Source organism: Cnephaeus nilssonii (genome assembly GCF_951640355.1).
Source record: "Cnephaeus nilssonii genome assembly, chromosome: 7".
NCBI classification, from domain to species: Eukaryota; Metazoa; Chordata; class Mammalia; order Chiroptera; family Vespertilionidae; genus Cnephaeus; species Cnephaeus nilssonii.
In genome coordinates this window covers 52381928-52399535 of record NC_137078.1, presented here as the reverse complement: position 1 = coordinate 52399535, position 17608 = coordinate 52381928, and the positions used below count along the sequence as shown (strand labels likewise).

Sequence of the window (17608 nt, the reverse complement as noted above, 5' to 3'; positions counted from 1 at the left end):
ATTCCCCATGATATTTCAATAAGAAAGCCTCATAGTAATGCTAGTTCATGTTCAACATTGTTATTACACAACTCATCAGTTAAACAACAGTGCCTTTTGTAGATAAGTTGTTGACAGATGTTACCAAGTTCTCTATTGGTTGACCTTCTTTTCTGGCTTCTTGATGAAAATGTCATAGTATTTTAGTGTCAGGAACTCTGACGACAATATAAAAACAATAGTCATTCTTTCCAGAGGAAAAATATCAAAATATATCAAATTTTACATATACTCTCATGGATTTAACAATAAATGAATCCCTCAATTTATTTATTTTTATTGATTTCAAAAAGGAAAGTAGAGGGAGAGAGAGAAAATCAATGATGAGAGAGAATCATTGGTTGGCTGCCTCCTACAGGCACCCCACTGGGGACAGAGCCAGCAACCTGGGCATGTGTCCTGACCATGAATCGAACACAACTGTGACCTCCTGATTCATAGGTCAATGCTCAACCATTGAGCCATGCCAGCTGAGCAATAGTCTCTCAATTTAAAATTCTGTCACCTTGTTTTGGCTAGTATAATAGCTATTCTTAGGGTAAAAATGTTCCTCAATAAATAAACAAAAAGTCACACTTTTTATCAGCCAAGGAAGGATGTATCAGAATTTGAGAACATTTTTTATTTAAAAATCTCCAACGAGAGTTTGTCAACCTTGTCAATATACAGTATATAAGACTGTGTTTCCACCATTGCCAACTGCCAAGATGATGGAGCTGGATGAATAACTCTAAAGTTTCCATAGGATGAAACTCAGAATTGCTGCTTCCAATGGCAGCTTCTTAATCTGAGGAAGCTCCAGGCCATGGCTCCCCAGGGCTCCCTGCTTACATTCTCCACAGCTGCTCCTCTCAGCAATGAATGCCTCTTGTCAGCAGTTGAGCCCAGCAATCACAGCCTCCCACAGCTGCTCCCCAAGTCCCATTGCTTCTCACATGCTCAAACAACCTCCACCAGCATCCTGATCTCTCAGGAGCTGCCCATTTGAGCATTTCCTTGTCAGCACCATTCCTAAAAGGTGTCCTATGGCAATACTCTAAGGGAGCCATTCCCCCAATCTGAAGAACTGGTCCTGTTCCCAAACCACCAATCCCCCTACCCTCATTCGACTATGGAACAAGACCATGTGACTTCCTACTTCTGACTGCTCCTTCAGCCCTTGCTGGGTCTCAAAGTAACTTCTCATTCAGCTCTCGATGATTTATTATGCACACTTAGACTTAGAGTAACTTCCAAGCAGTTTCCTACAGCTAACCATCAGTTCCTGCCTTATATTCAAACCTCAAGCTCTTCTCCCGGTCAAATTCTTCACTGCAAAACTTGGGCACGATCCTCCATAAAAAGAGGACCACTTCCTTTCTATGCACCCTGCATATACCCCTGTCCTAGCTCCTACCTAACTTTAGTGCACTTATTTGTCTCATACCAGGATTGGCCCACTGGTTTATAAATTCCTTGAAGGGAAAAGCAAATTCCTATTTGTGAATTTTTGTTTCACTAACTCCTCGAACAATGTTTACCACAAGACAAATGCTTTGAAAATGTGCCTACGTTGCATTAGTGTCCAAAGTCAGGTAACTGGTTTATTGGAGAAAAGTCCCAAATTGCTTTTTATTGTTTCCCTACAAGGCACAGGTGCAGCTATAAAAATCAAGGCCCAGAATATTGCTGGCCAGCTCCTAGCTCCCAGGGAAAATGTACAGCAACACTGCACATCCTCCCTGTATGCTATTTTTCTTAAAGTTACAGTCTGTGTGGATAATGAAAGACTGTCATTACCACTCATGCCATTGTGTATGTGTAGCTCTAATGTTCATTAAAGATGCGACTGAAATGCTAATGATAATTGCACCCAAAAAGGTAATAAAGAGAAACCCAAGGCTCACATAAATGCCAGTATTTAATGAGTATGCATACGTTCATCTTTTCTCCCTAATTTATCTTACTTTCTGATAATTAGTTTAGTAAATCTGAGATCCCAATGTATGTGTAATTAACTTTAAAATTTGTTTTTAAATTTGTTTTTATACTCAGAATATATACTCAAGAATGAAATATATTTTTTCCAGAACATAAAGAGGTAGTTATCATTATATAAAACGGTTACCTATATGAGAGATACATGTTAAAACACACCTTTTGTGATTATCTGAAACTAGGAAACACTTGACATTTTAGAGAAAAAATCCCTATCAGTCAGAATCCAGTTAAGAAAGTAGAAAGTGGCCCACCTGGCATGGCTCAGTGGTTAAGCATCGACCTATAAACCAGGAGGTCAAGGCTTGATTTCAGGTTAGGGCACATGCCCAGGTTGTGAGATCAATCCCCAGTAGGGGGCATGCAGGAGGCAGCTGATCAATGATTCTCTCTCATCATTCATGTTTCTATCTCTCCCTCTCCCTTCCTCTCTGAAATCAATAAAACTATATTTTTAAAAAAGAAAGTAGAAACTGATTTAAGTATTCCAAATAAACGGGGTTTAATCCAGGGAGTCGTTTACACAAGTGATGAAGGGCAAGAAGCCAAAGCATGGAGAAAATGAGGACATTTGTAACAACAAGGAGCCACTAACTCTTACAAAGAGGCATCATTACCAGAGCCCAGAGGTCAGGGCTGTTTCCCAGGAACTGACCCCACAGCATGGACCTGCCCAGTGTGAGCTGTGTCTTTGGGAGGATGGGTGTCCAGCAGAAGCTGGGGCCAGGGAAGAAAGTCCTTGCAGGAGACACAATCTGTGGCAATAAGGAAGGGAAGACAGCCTGGCTTCTTCCTCCCTCCTGTCCCTGATCTCTTTCCAGAGTCTCCCACTGGGTGAATCTGCCAGAAACCTGGACACATAGCAGCCTGGGAACACACCGTGGGGATGAGCCAGCCCTATTGTTTAAAGCACAGCAAAAGAGGTACAAAGAATGGGCTCTGAGATTAAATAGGCAAAAAATGATTGCCACCATATCTTTTCCTTAATTTTAGGCAGTAATCAGTTTTTTTGTGTGTTTTTTTAAGTAGAAGTCTTTTCAATTATTGTAGCCTAAAACCTTAACACTGGTATAAAATTTATTATATCTTTTCATAAGGAACTTTTCCACAAGAAGAATAATTACTTTTATTAACATTTTACAATTAACTTTATTACCTATATTTTAAAATAAAAATCACTTGGAATCAATGAGAACAATCTCAATTATATCCTAATTCAAACAGATAAAAAGGAAAGGATCTGTATATTATTAGCTCACTGGAAAAAGACAGATGGCAACATCTATTGAATGCCTACTCTGAATCAGACACTTGGAGACATTTCTCATATAACTAATTGTTTTTTAAAATTATCACAGCAATCCAGAGAGTTGGGTATTATTTTATACTTCTCAGAGAATGACAATTAGGCTTAAGGAGATAGACACTTAACCAAGTTTACACCCTTTTATAAATATCAGAGCTGGAAGTCACCTGACATCAATCTATGTCTATGCCACACTTAACTACTTAGGAGAACACAAGCAATTATTGTTTTTAAAGGGAAAATCACCCAAACCATTACTAAATAAGTAAAAATAATCAGAAGAATTTTACCTGGTCATTGCTAGCTTGTACTCCCAGGGGACTTCAGTCATTCATTGTATCATTTATTAAACATTTATTTTATCCCCAATTACATGTCTGTCCTTGTTCTAGTCACTAAGGGTAGGGCAGTAAGATAGATAAGATCCATAGTCACATGGAGCTTGCCACAACCTGCTAGATCCTGGAACATTAAAGCATACACATATCTTTTCTACTAGTTTAGTTGTTCTCAGCCTAGAATGATTTTTTTTACTCCAGCAGACATTTGACAATGTCTGGAGATACTTTGGGATGCCACAACCAAGGAATGACACTGGTGTCTATGATGTTGAGGACACTGTTTTATGTCCATTCAGGCTGCTATTACAAAATGTCATAAACTGGGTGATTTATAAACAAAAAACATTAATGTCTCACAGTTTTGGAGTCTGGAAAGACCAAGATCACCTCACCACAGATTCTGTCTGCACTCTTAGATGGCCATGTTTTCATTGTTACAACCTCACATGATGGAAAGGGGGAGGAATCTTTGTAGGGTCTTTTTGATAAGAGCACTAGTCTCATTCATGAGGGCTCTGCCCTCACAACCTAAGTATATCCCAAAGGCCCTAACTCCTAATACCATCATATCGGGCATTATGTTTCAATATATGTATTATGAGGGACACAAACATTCAACCTATAGCAGTCAAAGATGTTCCTAAACATCTTATAATACATAGGACATTTCCTCCCTTCCTATAACACACACACACACACACACACACACACACACACACACACACACACACATTATATGGTTCACAATGTCATTAATGCCAAGTTGAGAATGTCTCTCCTAGGTGTGTATGAAGACACCTTTATTTTTGAGTGTGTATGTGTGTATTAGTTTTCTTTCAGTTACCATAAATTACTATAAATGGAGTGGCTTAACACAACACAAATTTATCTCACAGTTCTGTAGGTTAGATGTCCAATATAAGCTCAGTTAAAATTGATGTGTTGCCAGGGCTATGTTCCCTTCTGGAGTCTCTAGTCTAGAATCCATTTCCTTACCATATCCATCTTTGAGAAGCTTCCCATTTTCGTTGGCTCATGATCCCCTTTTCTGTGTTTAATGGGGGGTTGAGTCCTTTCTACATTACATCACTCTGACCTACTTCTACAGTCATATCTCCGTCTAATTGTCTTCTTCTCTCTCTCTTTTCCACTGTTAATCACATTTGTGATTTCATTGGGCCCACCTGAAAAATCCAAGATGATATCCCTATGATGAGATTAATTTGCAATATCAATCCCCAATATTAATTTGCAATATTAATCCCCTTTGTCTTGGAACCTCACATAGACACAGGGTCCTTGGTTATCTTTGAGTACCATTACTCTGCTTACCACAAGGAGGAATGCTTGTGCAACTTTTAGCAAAGTTATTTGCACAGAGTGGGTACTGAATTAAAATGGAACTACATGGTATTCCATGAATTAAAGTGAATGAATCTTAGATGTCCTTTTAAAATGGACCACTTTTACATTAAAGGGTCATAGTACAGGCAAAACAATTCATGTCTTGCCTTACTCTACACTGATAAACAGCTCTGAAATATTCTTAAGTCACCAACATGCCATTTTAAAATGTGTCCATCCACCAACTTGCTCAAATCAAAACCTGGAAGAATGGGTAAAATACGTAAGAGGACATTCTAATTCCCTTATTTTTGGCCCTTTTAAAATATTAACCCTTTACATGGTTTTGGCATTAGGAACTTTGGTTATAATTTTTGTAGCTAAGACTGTCCGTTCCATATAAATATTAGGTTCTCAAAATAACATCCCGAGGAGAAAAAAAATTGCAAAATTTGGTATCTCATTTATTATTTCTTCACTATAGCATGGTCTGCATTTGTGAAAACATGGGGATTAGCAGAGGATAAGGATGCTATGACCTGAAATGAAAATAAGCAACCTAAGTCATGAATGCTTAACTAATCCTCTTAATTTAAAATTTTTCCTGTTATGTCAGCATTCCTGGTGTTATGCCCTAAAGATAACATCAATACATTAAGTCACAGCTTAAGCAAAAGTGATTGGCATGAAGCTGGGGAAAAATAAACCTCTATTGAGTCCCTAATATTTGTCAGGCACTTTCCTGAATATTTGAGATTAAGACCCAGTTCTTACCCTCCAGGAGTTCACTGGGGTTCTTATTTGGAGTCCACACATAGATTTAGGGAGCTTGTGATCATTCTGTTCAATAAAACAACTTTGTAAAATGTTAAGGGTATATATATATATATATATATATTTTTTTTTTTTTTTAATTTTTTTATTTATTTATTTTTTCTAGAGACCAGGTCTACCAGCTTCAACCAGATTTCAAATGGGTTCATGATCGGAAAATGTTTAAAAACCATTGATTAGTCTAGATGCAACCCTACTAAAGTGGGTTAGAACTATCTCTGACAGCCAAGTGCGGGTGCAAGGGCCACTCTTCCCGAGTCTCTCTACTGCTCTCTCTAGATAACTAACTAGGAGATGCTGAAGGAATGGGAAGTGAAGTGGTGTGGGGCAGAGAGACCTGAGGACAGAGAGTCAGTCTGATTCTGCAAATTGAACTTCGCCACCAATTTTAATTATGTCATTTTCCTCTTGGCACTATACATAATTAATTCTTATTGTTCTGCTATAAATCCTAAGATAAACAATATCATTAGCAGATTCAAATTTTCTCCTCTGCTAAGTTTTATCTTTGTCCTACATAAAGGTTACGAGGGGCATGCCATTTAGAATTTAGTTAATGAAAACACAAAATCTTAATTGCACTGGTGTAATTTCTTAACTACACACATAACTTAGGGACAAAAACAGTGAAATAATTTTATAGATTAAATCTTATTGCAATAAACTCCAAGGAGAAGACAAAGTATTACACCAGACTTAGATTTCACTTGCAGGGTTTCTCAAAATAAGTGGATCAGCTAAAGGGTGGTAATCTTTTATTTATAGAGAAATGTTTCATGCTGATAGTGTACATTGCATTGGGATTTGACAGGTATTACTCACACAGTTATTGTCTTTTTTTTTTTTTTAGGAAAAGAACAAAGATAATCTAAAATAGGCAACGAATATAACTAGTTTACAATGTAACACACAAAACAAAACTCAGAATTACTAACAAGAAAATAAAAATGTGATCAGTCTAAGTTTTGAGATATCAAACTATCTGCTTCAAGAGCTAGAATAAATATTTATTAATCATTGAAAAGACTTTTAAAGGGCAGCAACTTTTGATTAGAGGGGTAGTTCCTTCAATATCTGTCAATTTTATTTTTTCTTGCTATTTCACACTTCTCTTTCATTTGTAAATAACAGCATATTGAAAGTTGATAAGAAAATACCACCGATATTTCATTTCCTCTGTATAGTAGGCAGTGCATTATGAATTTTTACATAGTTTGATGAACAATACTATTCTAATATAAGATTGTGTTAGACTATATTAAACTTTCATATACTAATTTATGTTAGAAAAACATGATCACTACACTTACAGAAAAAAAATGTTTTTCAATGAAAAAACTATTAATTGAAATCTAACTTCTTTTATGCTACAGCTTTAATCTAAATCACAGGAAAATAATGGCCTATAGCCTTTTCTAAAGACTATATTTTTAAAAAACAAGGATATTTATAAAAGAAGGAAAATGCCTATCTTGGAAAAAGTGCCAATATTCAAATGAAAATTTTGCTGATAATTTGTACAATTAACCTTACTTCTTATGGCCCCTAATACTTAAACCAATAGCGTAATTAATGTCAACAAGCTCCCAGATAAAAGTGAAGTAATGGCTTCCTAGAATCTGTCCTGATAAACTGCCATGTAACCATAGCAATTGTAGCCAGACTGAAAAAAAATAAAAATAAAAAACACCATGAAATGATCCACCTGAAAAATGCATCAATTTTTAAAATTTTTATGAAATACTTCACTGCTTTAGAAAGCCTACCTCATTTAAGTCTAGATTAATAGACCTGAGTTTGTCTGTGAGGGTATGTTTGAGGGAATAAAAATTTTACTGAAGTCTAGATCACAAAAGACACCCAAAGGATTTATTTTTCTCAGGTTTCACTAATTAGGCATAATTGTTCTAAATTGTTTAGATACCAGACTATTATCTGTCTGGACATCAACAACACTACCTCATATATTCCAACAAATTAAATGCTTCCAACTGGATAAAGACAATGAGAGTCCAATTAGCTAAAGAGACACACGTCCTAAAATGCTTAACATTCCTTTCTTCCAAACTTGCAAATCTGGATATTTCAGATCAAAAGAAAGAGAAAAATGGGAGGTTTTAGGAACAATTCCAGTGTTATTACTACATCATTGTGGGGAAAATCTGTAGGGCAAATACAACCATATTTAAATCATTTAATCTACTCAATTGGTCTTTGACCCACTGATTAATATTTACCTATTGATTAGTCTGTATGAGCTCAGTATATTTTGGCTCCCACTGAATTGGGGTCAGCAAAGAGTTACTTATAGTAGAATAAGTAGAAAATTCCTGCAGAAGGAATGAGTATGTATACCCTTATCCATGTGACCTATTTGATATCAATTACTTGATATCACTTATAACCTATCAATTATTTGATATCACTTATAACCTAATTTTAGAGAGTAAATGATGTAATATATATGTATCATCCCATATAAGGTGATCTTAGAAATTGATCTCTGTTATCTAGTTGATGCAATAAAGAGATGGATCATACAAAAAAGCTAAGTCACTTTTAGGGAATATTCTTCTTAATATTTTTCTTTAAAAAAAGAGTTCATGGACACAGAGAACAGACAAGTGGTTGCCAGAGGTGAAAGGGGGAGAAATGGGTGAAAAGGGTTAAGGGTTCAAACGTCCAGCTATAAAATAAGTCAGAGGAATGCCATGTACAGTATGGTGACTATTGGAGGAAGTCATCTAGAGAACGTGATGACAGCTTGGCTCTGGATCTGAACCTGGGCAGTCTGAGGGTCATTACCCCTCCACTGTGCTTGGAATGTAGGTTCTGCCCACTGTTTCCACACTAGGAGCTGTTACAAAATGCAGCCTTGAGAATAAGGTGTCATTGAAACTACCTGCACTTAATACATGACTGAACCTTATTATCCTTATTAACTGAACCTCTATATAAACTTTTCATGTTCTGGCAAAAGGGTCTGGAGATCTACTTGTCTTGCAACCACACAAGACAAGCCTTGTGTGTAAGTTCCCTTACTCATTAAACCTTCCAACTACCTACCACTCTGCCTCTATTTTGGTCTCTCCTTTCCCTCCATATACCAAGGCCCGTTTAAGATTTCACCAGGGGAACTCCCAAGGTTTCAAACCAACAATGACTATCTATATATATAAAAGGCTAAGTGACCATCTGACCATCTGACCAGCTGGTAGGTATGACACGCACTGACCACCAGGGGGCAGATGTTCAACACAGGAGCTGCCGAGCTACAGTGACTTAGCGGCGGCAGTTCTCAGGTGACGCACCCTGGAACCAGAGAGGAGGGAGCCCGATTCCTCGTGGGGCCGGACGATTCCACCAGGCTGCAGGACCCCACCTGCCAGAAGGACCCGGCTCACTCCACAAACGCCCTTTGAGGGACCACAGGAGGTTGACTCCAGGGCGTGTCCAGCCCCTCTTACCCAGTCCCGCCCCACCGGCCACCTTCTAATTTATTTCCTTTCACTGTGCACAAATCAGTAAACCGGGTTACTAGTAGTTAATAATACTGTACTGTACATTTAAAAGTTGCTAAGAGATTAAATCTTAAAAGTTCTAATCACAAGAAAATAAATGTGTAGTTATGGATGGGCCTAGTCCTGAGCCATCACTGCATTCAGCCAATGACCATTTTGACATTTGTGGGCTCTGTAAAACTTTTCCTAGTGCTGATAATTTTTCTTTAGTTCGTTTTTTAGCTTGTTGAATGTATGACATATTTACTGTTGCAGAACAATAACTTGACTTTTCTAATATATTGGACATTTTAATGTGCTTTTTGACCATTATCACTCTTTCCTTCTTTAGGACTTTAGAGGAAGGCAGGCCTATGCCTTGTGATGCCGTGTTATTTCCCAGAGCTCAACTTCGAACAGAAGTGTGGTGTCTTCCTCTTCCAGCATGTACCTTGCCAAGGTTTTTATGATTCATGAAAAGGATGTTAATATTAGATTAAGATGAGCTGGACTTTACAGAATATGGCTCTATGCTGTAGTCATATGGAATAACTACTCCCCAGATAATCATTAGTAAGTATAATTTTGAAATATCTGTACCTAAATTCCTATTCAAGGATCCACTGAGGGAAATAATATTTGTTGAGGTTTGACTCAGGAAGGACAGATTCTAAAATTTACTCATAGATGAACTAGCATCTTATTGATTTTATCTTTCAATTTTTAAATAATGTTTTAACTTCCCTGAACTTTGGGCTATATTGGAACATGTTATAAGGAGCAATCTTTTGAAAGAGTGCTGTGAGAACTATACACTTCCTGTGGAGTTGTTCCTCATAGCTCACAGTGATATTCTGAGATGACTCGGTAGAAATCCTTCTCCATTCTGAGTAACAGGATCAAGGTATTAAGAATGTAAGTTTTAACCTTATGGACCATGAAATGAATAACTGATCCTGTTTCTCTTTCTGTGTCAGCTGCTATAAATCTTAGAATTATTTTTTTAACCAAGCTTCAAACATATATAGAAATCATGTTACAAATTTTATGATCTAACCTTATCATTTGCTTCAGATTTCTCCTATTTATCTTGATTTACTGAATACTTGTTTATAAGCTGCTTTAAATCCCTTCCAATATAAAACAGACTGTTAATAATAAAATATGTTTGAATGTGTTTTCTTTCTACTCTACAAAGCCTTTCTCAAAACAATGAGTAAGCCTAAGGCAAGGATCTAACATCGTCATAGTTTAGAATCTTTGGGACGTGAACAATGAAATGAGATGGAGTTGACAGTACAGGATATTTATTAAGGAATATCCTTGTGATAAATCCCTGGAGAAGGAAGAAAGTGGAATTGAACAGAGCAAGATGATAAACTGCAGTACATACTGCTCAACAGCTTCAGCTGCCTAAAGCCAAATGGCCCATCAGAGTCACTTTCCTTAGGCTGAAATAGAGGGGCCTTTATACTTCTTGCTCAATCAGTCATCAGATATTGGTTGCTCTAGACAGAGGTTGGCTTTGGGCAAGGTGGTTCTTTAGGCTACCTTCAAAAGGGTTGACCATTAAATACCATTTGCTAATGTCATTTGCTTGACACCTTGCAAGCCCATCCTTGTAAAGAGAAGCATAGCACACCAGCTATCACTGAACAATTAGGTAACTTGATTTATTAGCATCATCCTATATAACAAAAGCCTAATATGCTAAGTGTCCAGTCGTCTGGTAGGCTGTTCAACCAATCAAAGAGTAATATGCTAATGATATGTTAAGGCTGCTCAACCGCTTGCTATGATGTGCACTGATCACTAGGGGGCAGACAATCCACCAGGAGCTACGATGTGCACTGACTACCAGGGGGCAGATGCTCTGACCAATAGGTTAGCTTGCTGCTGTGGTCTAGCTGATCGGGACTGGTCAGATACATCCTGGAGCCCTCCCGCAGTCCCTCCCTGGCTGGTCAATCTCCCACATCCCTCCCTGGCCCCGATCGTGCACCAGTGGGATCCCTCGACCTGGTCTGTGCCCTCTCACAATCCGGGACCCCTCAGGGGATGTTGGAGAGCCAGTTTCAGCCTGATCCCACAGGACAGGCCGAGGGATCCAACTGGTGCACAAATTCGTGCACCGGTTCTCTAGTATTACTTATAAGTAATTTTTTCACTGAGTCTGTTAGCTAATTTCTAACCCTTTTAGCAAAATCCAAATTCACCACATTCTTCAAATTCCATGAGTACATGCATTGTTCGGCTCAGTTGGTGAAAGAAAAACATGGCGATAAATAAAGCATACTTGCAGAGTAAATACAAGATGCTACTGTCTGAAAATTAGTTTGTATGGTGCACAATGGAAGTGTTCTACAAGTGCTATGAATATATGTTTTTAATTTTTAACTGAAATCTCTTTTTTACCTTCCAAATCAAAAGCTAATAATCACACTGGATTTTTTACTTATTTATTTTTTGGTCATCTGTCTTTTTGGTTTTGACTGCCATGGACCTTAAGATCTTTTGAGGCCTCATCTTTCCAATGAGAACATTAGAGTTTAGAGAGGATTCATTTCATGAAGAAAATTTTCAGAATTGGAATCCAGGTTTTCCAACCCGTATCCCTTTGTTATTTCTGCCCTCATTGCTCCATTCATTGATATTAATAGCTCTAATAAATCAATAGCACCAACAAATTTCCCATGCACAATGTCTGTTTATTTTCCCTCTTCTAAAATGATTTTAAGTAGCTTCTTTGAGTACATAGTTGCAACAATTAAAGATGAGCTTTATTTATTTTTTTTAATCAGCCAATGTTTGTTTGACATCAGTGATTACTACTCTTATTTCAATTGCTAAATTTCTTTATCTTGGTGTGTAAAGGCTTAACAAATTGTGTGGCAAAGAACATACACTTCAAAACTATCCAGATACACTGAGCACCAGGCAACAGAATAAATTTAGAGACTGGAGAGAGGAGCACTCCAGTTTATTTCCGTTCTTTGAGAGAAAATGTAGCTTATGCAGGGTTGGCTTTTCATGACATTTGCTTAGTTCTTGAATTGACTGACAAGCCTATTAATGGATTCCCTGAACTTTATTAATGTGATTGGAAAAGTGCTCACTTGCCAATCAACTTTTAATAAGTAATTATGTTCATAAATATGTAAAATTATTAGCTTTTAATGTGTCCCAAGCACATACTTTCAACACAGTAACCATTTTTTCTTCTAGAGGAACAAAACATAATACTGGTAAAACATTCAATGAGTGTGTTCCTAATACGCATTCCCTGAAGTGGCACTTAAAAGTTCACCATCATCAAATGGCCAGCAAAAAAGAGTGCCAGAGTAAGGCGTGCGACAGCTTTAAAAATGTGTGTAATATTAAACAATCTATGTAACATAAGGTTATAAAGAAATCTTATGGAAATCATATAAGTTTCTAGGCAGGGCTTGTATATCCATAGTCTGTTTTAAAAATCTCCACCTAACATGGGACAAGAAAGAATGAGAAAAAATGAAAGAGAGATATATTCACTATCTAAAATACATCATTTAAGTCTACAATAAGCAAAAAGTCTGTATTCAAGTCACTAAAATATATTATTGTCCAAGTTTACTTTTTCTTATGTAATAAGAATCTTTTGTAGCTAGAAACTCAAGCCCAAGGGCACTGAACTACACAGAGAATCAAATTAGGCTAGATAGAGAAGAAATGTGTTTCTTACTTATAACCTCACTAGAGTTCCCGTTGCAGGAAGTTTCCCTCAATAGGGCTTCCTGCTGCACTCTACCCCGCTCCGCCTGCTCTCCTTCCTTCTCCCCCGCCCCGCCTTCTCCCCAGGTCCCCCCTGTACTCCTCCCTTCTCCTCTGCCCCACCTGCGCTCCTCCCTTCTCCTCCACCCAGCTTGCTTGCTTCTCCGAAGCTTTGCTCCCTTCTGCAGCTCTTGGCTTCTTTCTATGCTGTCTTGATATGCAAATTAGCCACCATATTGGTTGGGATAATTTGCATACTTACCCTGATTGGCTGGTGGGCGTGGTTTGGCTGGTGGGCGTGGCTCGGGCATAGCAAAGGTGCAGTCAATTTGCATATTTGTCTATTTTTAGGTAGGATGTCAGTTTTTGAAGCTGGACAAACTCCTGCCCTCTGGAATCTGAATAATCTCTGAATAAAGGTGGACTTTGGTGAAAAGTACTATTTTCTCCTATGCTTTTAAATAAGGGGTTTCTTACAGTGAGCAATGCTCATAATAAGAAAAGCCATTGAGAAAATTCACTGATTTAATTCTCCATTATACTTTCTTCCTTAAAGTTAATATCTTAATGAATAACTTTAATTTTTATCACAAAGTTAAAGTATTTACTAACAATTAAAGCTGTATTTGAATTCAGGTTTATATTTATATAAAGAAATAGATTAACAATATTTTCCCAATGTAAGCCATTTACATACATTAACACTTAGTGTTAATTATTGGAGGGGTTAACTGAGAGGTAGTACAAATACCTTGCTTACTCAGCATTCCTGTTAGGAATAAAACGTGTATTCACTGGTACCACATTATCAAACAATTTGTTACTAATTTTACTTATAAATGCTGCAATGTCATTTTGAGTGCCACAACATAGTATTTCTATGCAACCAAACCATGATTAATCTAAAACGCATGAGGAAATAATGTAAAGGACAAAAATATACATTTTCCATTCTATTTGCATTATAATTGCATTTATTTGAGAAGCATTTGTGTTCAGAATAAATATGCTCTTACATTGCAGTGTGCAAGAAAAATAACATAATTTGATGATTCTGTTTATATTTGGAGATTGCAAGTTAGCTAGCATGATTTATGATCTACTGAAAGTACGTCAAAGTAGAAAGCATTGTGTACCATATTTTTTCAATTACTCTATATTTAAATTAAGTATTTCTAGAAGGCTGCTTCTTTTCATTGTAATGTTAATCAAAGTAAACAAAAGTTGGATTGAGACAGAGTGTTGGAAACCTGGGGAATTGCTTTTAAAGAGTTATTCTCCATATTTTAAAAAGTTCTAATATTTTATGTATCCCTCATGGGTTAACAGATATTTATTTTAATGTATCAATCATGGGTTCTCAACAATTTATTGAAGGGGTAACTCAAAGAAAGATAGGAAGTGAATCATACATAAAAATCACAATGTGATGTGAATTTATTTTATCTTGGTATACGGGGATTCATATGACTTTAATACCCATTACACTTAATGGAATCTAGGAACATAAATCCCTGAAGTCAATGACCATATGTCTTTCAACATTGTCAGTTACTTCTGAATCATTTTGTTATCTAAAGATAGAATATTTCTGCCCTAGCCAGTTTGGCTCAGTGGATAGAGCATCGGCCTGCAAACTGAAAGGTCCCAGGTTCGATTCTGGTCAAGGGCACATGCCTGGGTTGTGGGCTCGATCCCCAGTGGGAGACTTGCAGGAGGCAGCCTATCGATGATTCTCTCTCATCATGAATGTTTCTATCTCTCTCTCCCTCTTCCTTCCTCTCTGAAATCAATAAAAATATATTTAAAAAAATAAAGATTGAACATTTCTAAGCATGGTCCCTCCCAGTATAGCAGTTACGGAAATGCATACCTTGCACAGTTAGATGCACCTGCATTGTTCTCGGCGTATGTTGAGTCTGAACAGAACACGTGTATGGGCCATCATCTGTCACGTCCACATTTTGTATCTGGAGGCTGTAGTCCCTTTTATTCAATGTTGAAATTGAAACTCGAGGATCCACAGACCACTTATCACCTCCCGCAAAAATAATACTTGACCGGTTCAGCCAGGCACCCTTTGAAGCTCCATCTTCCAAATAACACCTACAAATTACCAGAGACAGAACACTATTAATCAAATGAAAATGAGAGACATTATCTTTGTTCTGACTGTATTTTCATATGCTGAATTATAGCACTTCATCAAATCCTAATATCAGACATAAACACAGGAAACATGAACACACTGATAGGTCTTCATTCCCAATACAAATGTGAAACAATACCTGCATACAGTTTTGTTTTGTGTTGAGCATGTGTGTGTGTGTGAGTGTGTTTTCATTGAAAGCCAGTCAAAATCAGTTTTCATTATTTCTGTATGACTAGTAAATTTAATAAAGCTAAATTAGTTCATATAACAATTTTCGACATTAAAACACATTCTGTTCTTTGAAATGATAAGAAGTAGGAAAAGTGTATGAGTACGAGTCAGCCTCTTTCAACCCAACCCAATTCTGAATATAATGTACCAGGTTCAGAAAGCAAAGCATAGAATAGTACCGTATACATGTTTATTTTTAAAATCTCCTGCATTTTCAGAGTGGTAAGTTTGCACACTAAAACTATAAACTGCATTTCACTTGATAGTATTGCTGTTGTAATTAAATGTAGCAATTTTAGTAGCAAATTCATTTATTCAATAAATATTTATGAAGCATCTACTACTTGTGGATTAAAAAGATATTGTCCTTGCTCTTCTAAATGTTTAGTCTAGTCAGGACGACAACCAAGCAATGTAGTTAATACTGTACATTAATAAAAAAATAATGTCATTAATTCAACCTAAGGTCCATGAGAGACAAAAGAGGAAAGAGGATTACTTGACTCAGTAAGAGCGTTAGGGTATAGCAAATGGCTTTCTAGGAGAGGGGAGGGGAGGAGAGGGGAGGAGAGGAGAGGAGGGGAGAGGAGAGGAGAGGAGAGGAGAGGAGAGGAGAGGAGAGGAGAGGAGAGGAGAGGAGAGGAGGGGAGAGGAGGGGAGAGGAGGGGAGAGGAGAGGAGAGGAGAGGAGAGGAGAGGAGAGGAGAGGAGAGGAGAGGAGAGGAGGGGAGAGGAGAGGAGAGGAGGGGAGAGGAGAGGAGGGGGAGAGGAGAGGAGAGGAGAGGAGAGGAGAGGAGAGGAGAGGAGAGGAGAGGAGGGGAGAGGAGAGGAGAGGAGAGGAGAGGAGAGGAGAGGAGAGGAGAGGAGAGGAGAGGAGAGGAGAGGAGGGGAGGGGAGAGGAGAGGAGAGGAGAGGAGAGGAGAGGAGAGGAGAGGAGAGGAGAGGAGAGGAGGGGAGAGGAGGGGAGAGGAGAGGAGAGGAGAGGAGAGGAGAGGAGAGGAGGGGAGAGGAGAGGAGAGGAGAGGAGAGGAGAGGAGAGGAGAGGAGAGGAGAGGAGAGGAGGGGAGAGGAGAGGAGAGGAGAGGAGAGGAGAGGAGAGGAGAGGAGAGGAGAGGAGAGGAGGGGAGGGGAGGGGAGAGGAGAGGAGAGGAGAGGAGGGAGGGGAGAGGAGAGGAGGGGAGGGGAGAGGAGAGGAGAGGAGAGGAGAGGAGAGGAGAGGAGAGGAGAGGAGAGGAGAGGAGGGGAGAGGAGAGGAGAGGAGAGGAGAGGAGAGGAGAGGAGAGGAGAGGAGGGGAGAGGAGAGGAGAGGAGGGGAGGGGGAGAGGAGAGGAGAGGAGAGGAGAGGAGAGGAGAGGAGAGGAGAGGAGAGGAGAGGAGGGGAGAGGAGAGGAGAGGAGAGGAGAGGAGAGGAGAGGAGAGGAGGGGAGAGGAGAGGAGAGGAGGGGAGGGGAGAGGAGAGGAGAGGAGAGGAGGGGAGAGGAGAGGAGAGGAGAGGAGGGGAGAGGAGGGGAGAGGAGAGGAGAGGAGAGGAGAGGAGAGGAGAGGAGAGGAGAGGAGGGGAGAGGAGAGGAGAGGAGAGGAGAGGAGAGGAGGGGAGAGGAGAGGAGAGGAGAGGAGGGGAGAGGAGAGGAGAGGAGAGGAGAGGAGAGGAGGGGAGAGGAGAGGAGAGGAGAGGAGAGGAGAGGAGAGGAGGGAGAGGAGAGGAGAGGAGAGGAGAGGAGAGGAGAGGAGAGGAGAGGAGAGGAGAGGAGAGGAGAGGAGGGGAGGGGAGAGGAGAGGAGAGGAGAGGAGAGGAGAGGAGGGGAGAGGAGAGGAGAGGAGAGGAGAGGAGAGGAGAGGAGAGGAGGGGAGAGGAGAGGAGAGGAGAGGAGAGGAGAGGAGAGGAGAGGAGAGGAGAGGAGAGGAGAGGAAATGTCCGAGCTAAAGCAGTGAGAAGTGGAAGACGTAGCCTTTTAAACAGAGGTGATATGCGTGGGCAACACCAGGGAAAGATGAGAGAAACAGGCATTCCAAGGATGTACAAATAAGCATGAGCTATAAGGGAAAGATGAGAGATGCAACTGGAATGGTAAACTGGAAACAGATGATGATGATAGTAAGCATGATGACAGTAGATTCTGTGGCCAAGTTTGAAG

The 17608-nt window shown here is 39.1% G+C and overlaps 1 protein-coding gene across 1 annotated transcript in view; it reads right to left on the bottom strand.

The window, feature by feature from the left end:
• NEGR1 (neuronal growth regulator 1) overlaps positions 1–17608 on the bottom strand; it is an 888615-nt gene that overhangs the window by 527712 nt on the left and 343295 nt on the right. Inside the window, exon 2 of the mRNA XM_079778432.1 lies at positions 14965–15197. Within this exon, the coding sequence (XP_079634558.1) occupies positions 14965–15197 (233 nt within the window). The remainder of the gene's footprint in view (positions 1–14964; positions 15198–17608) is intronic.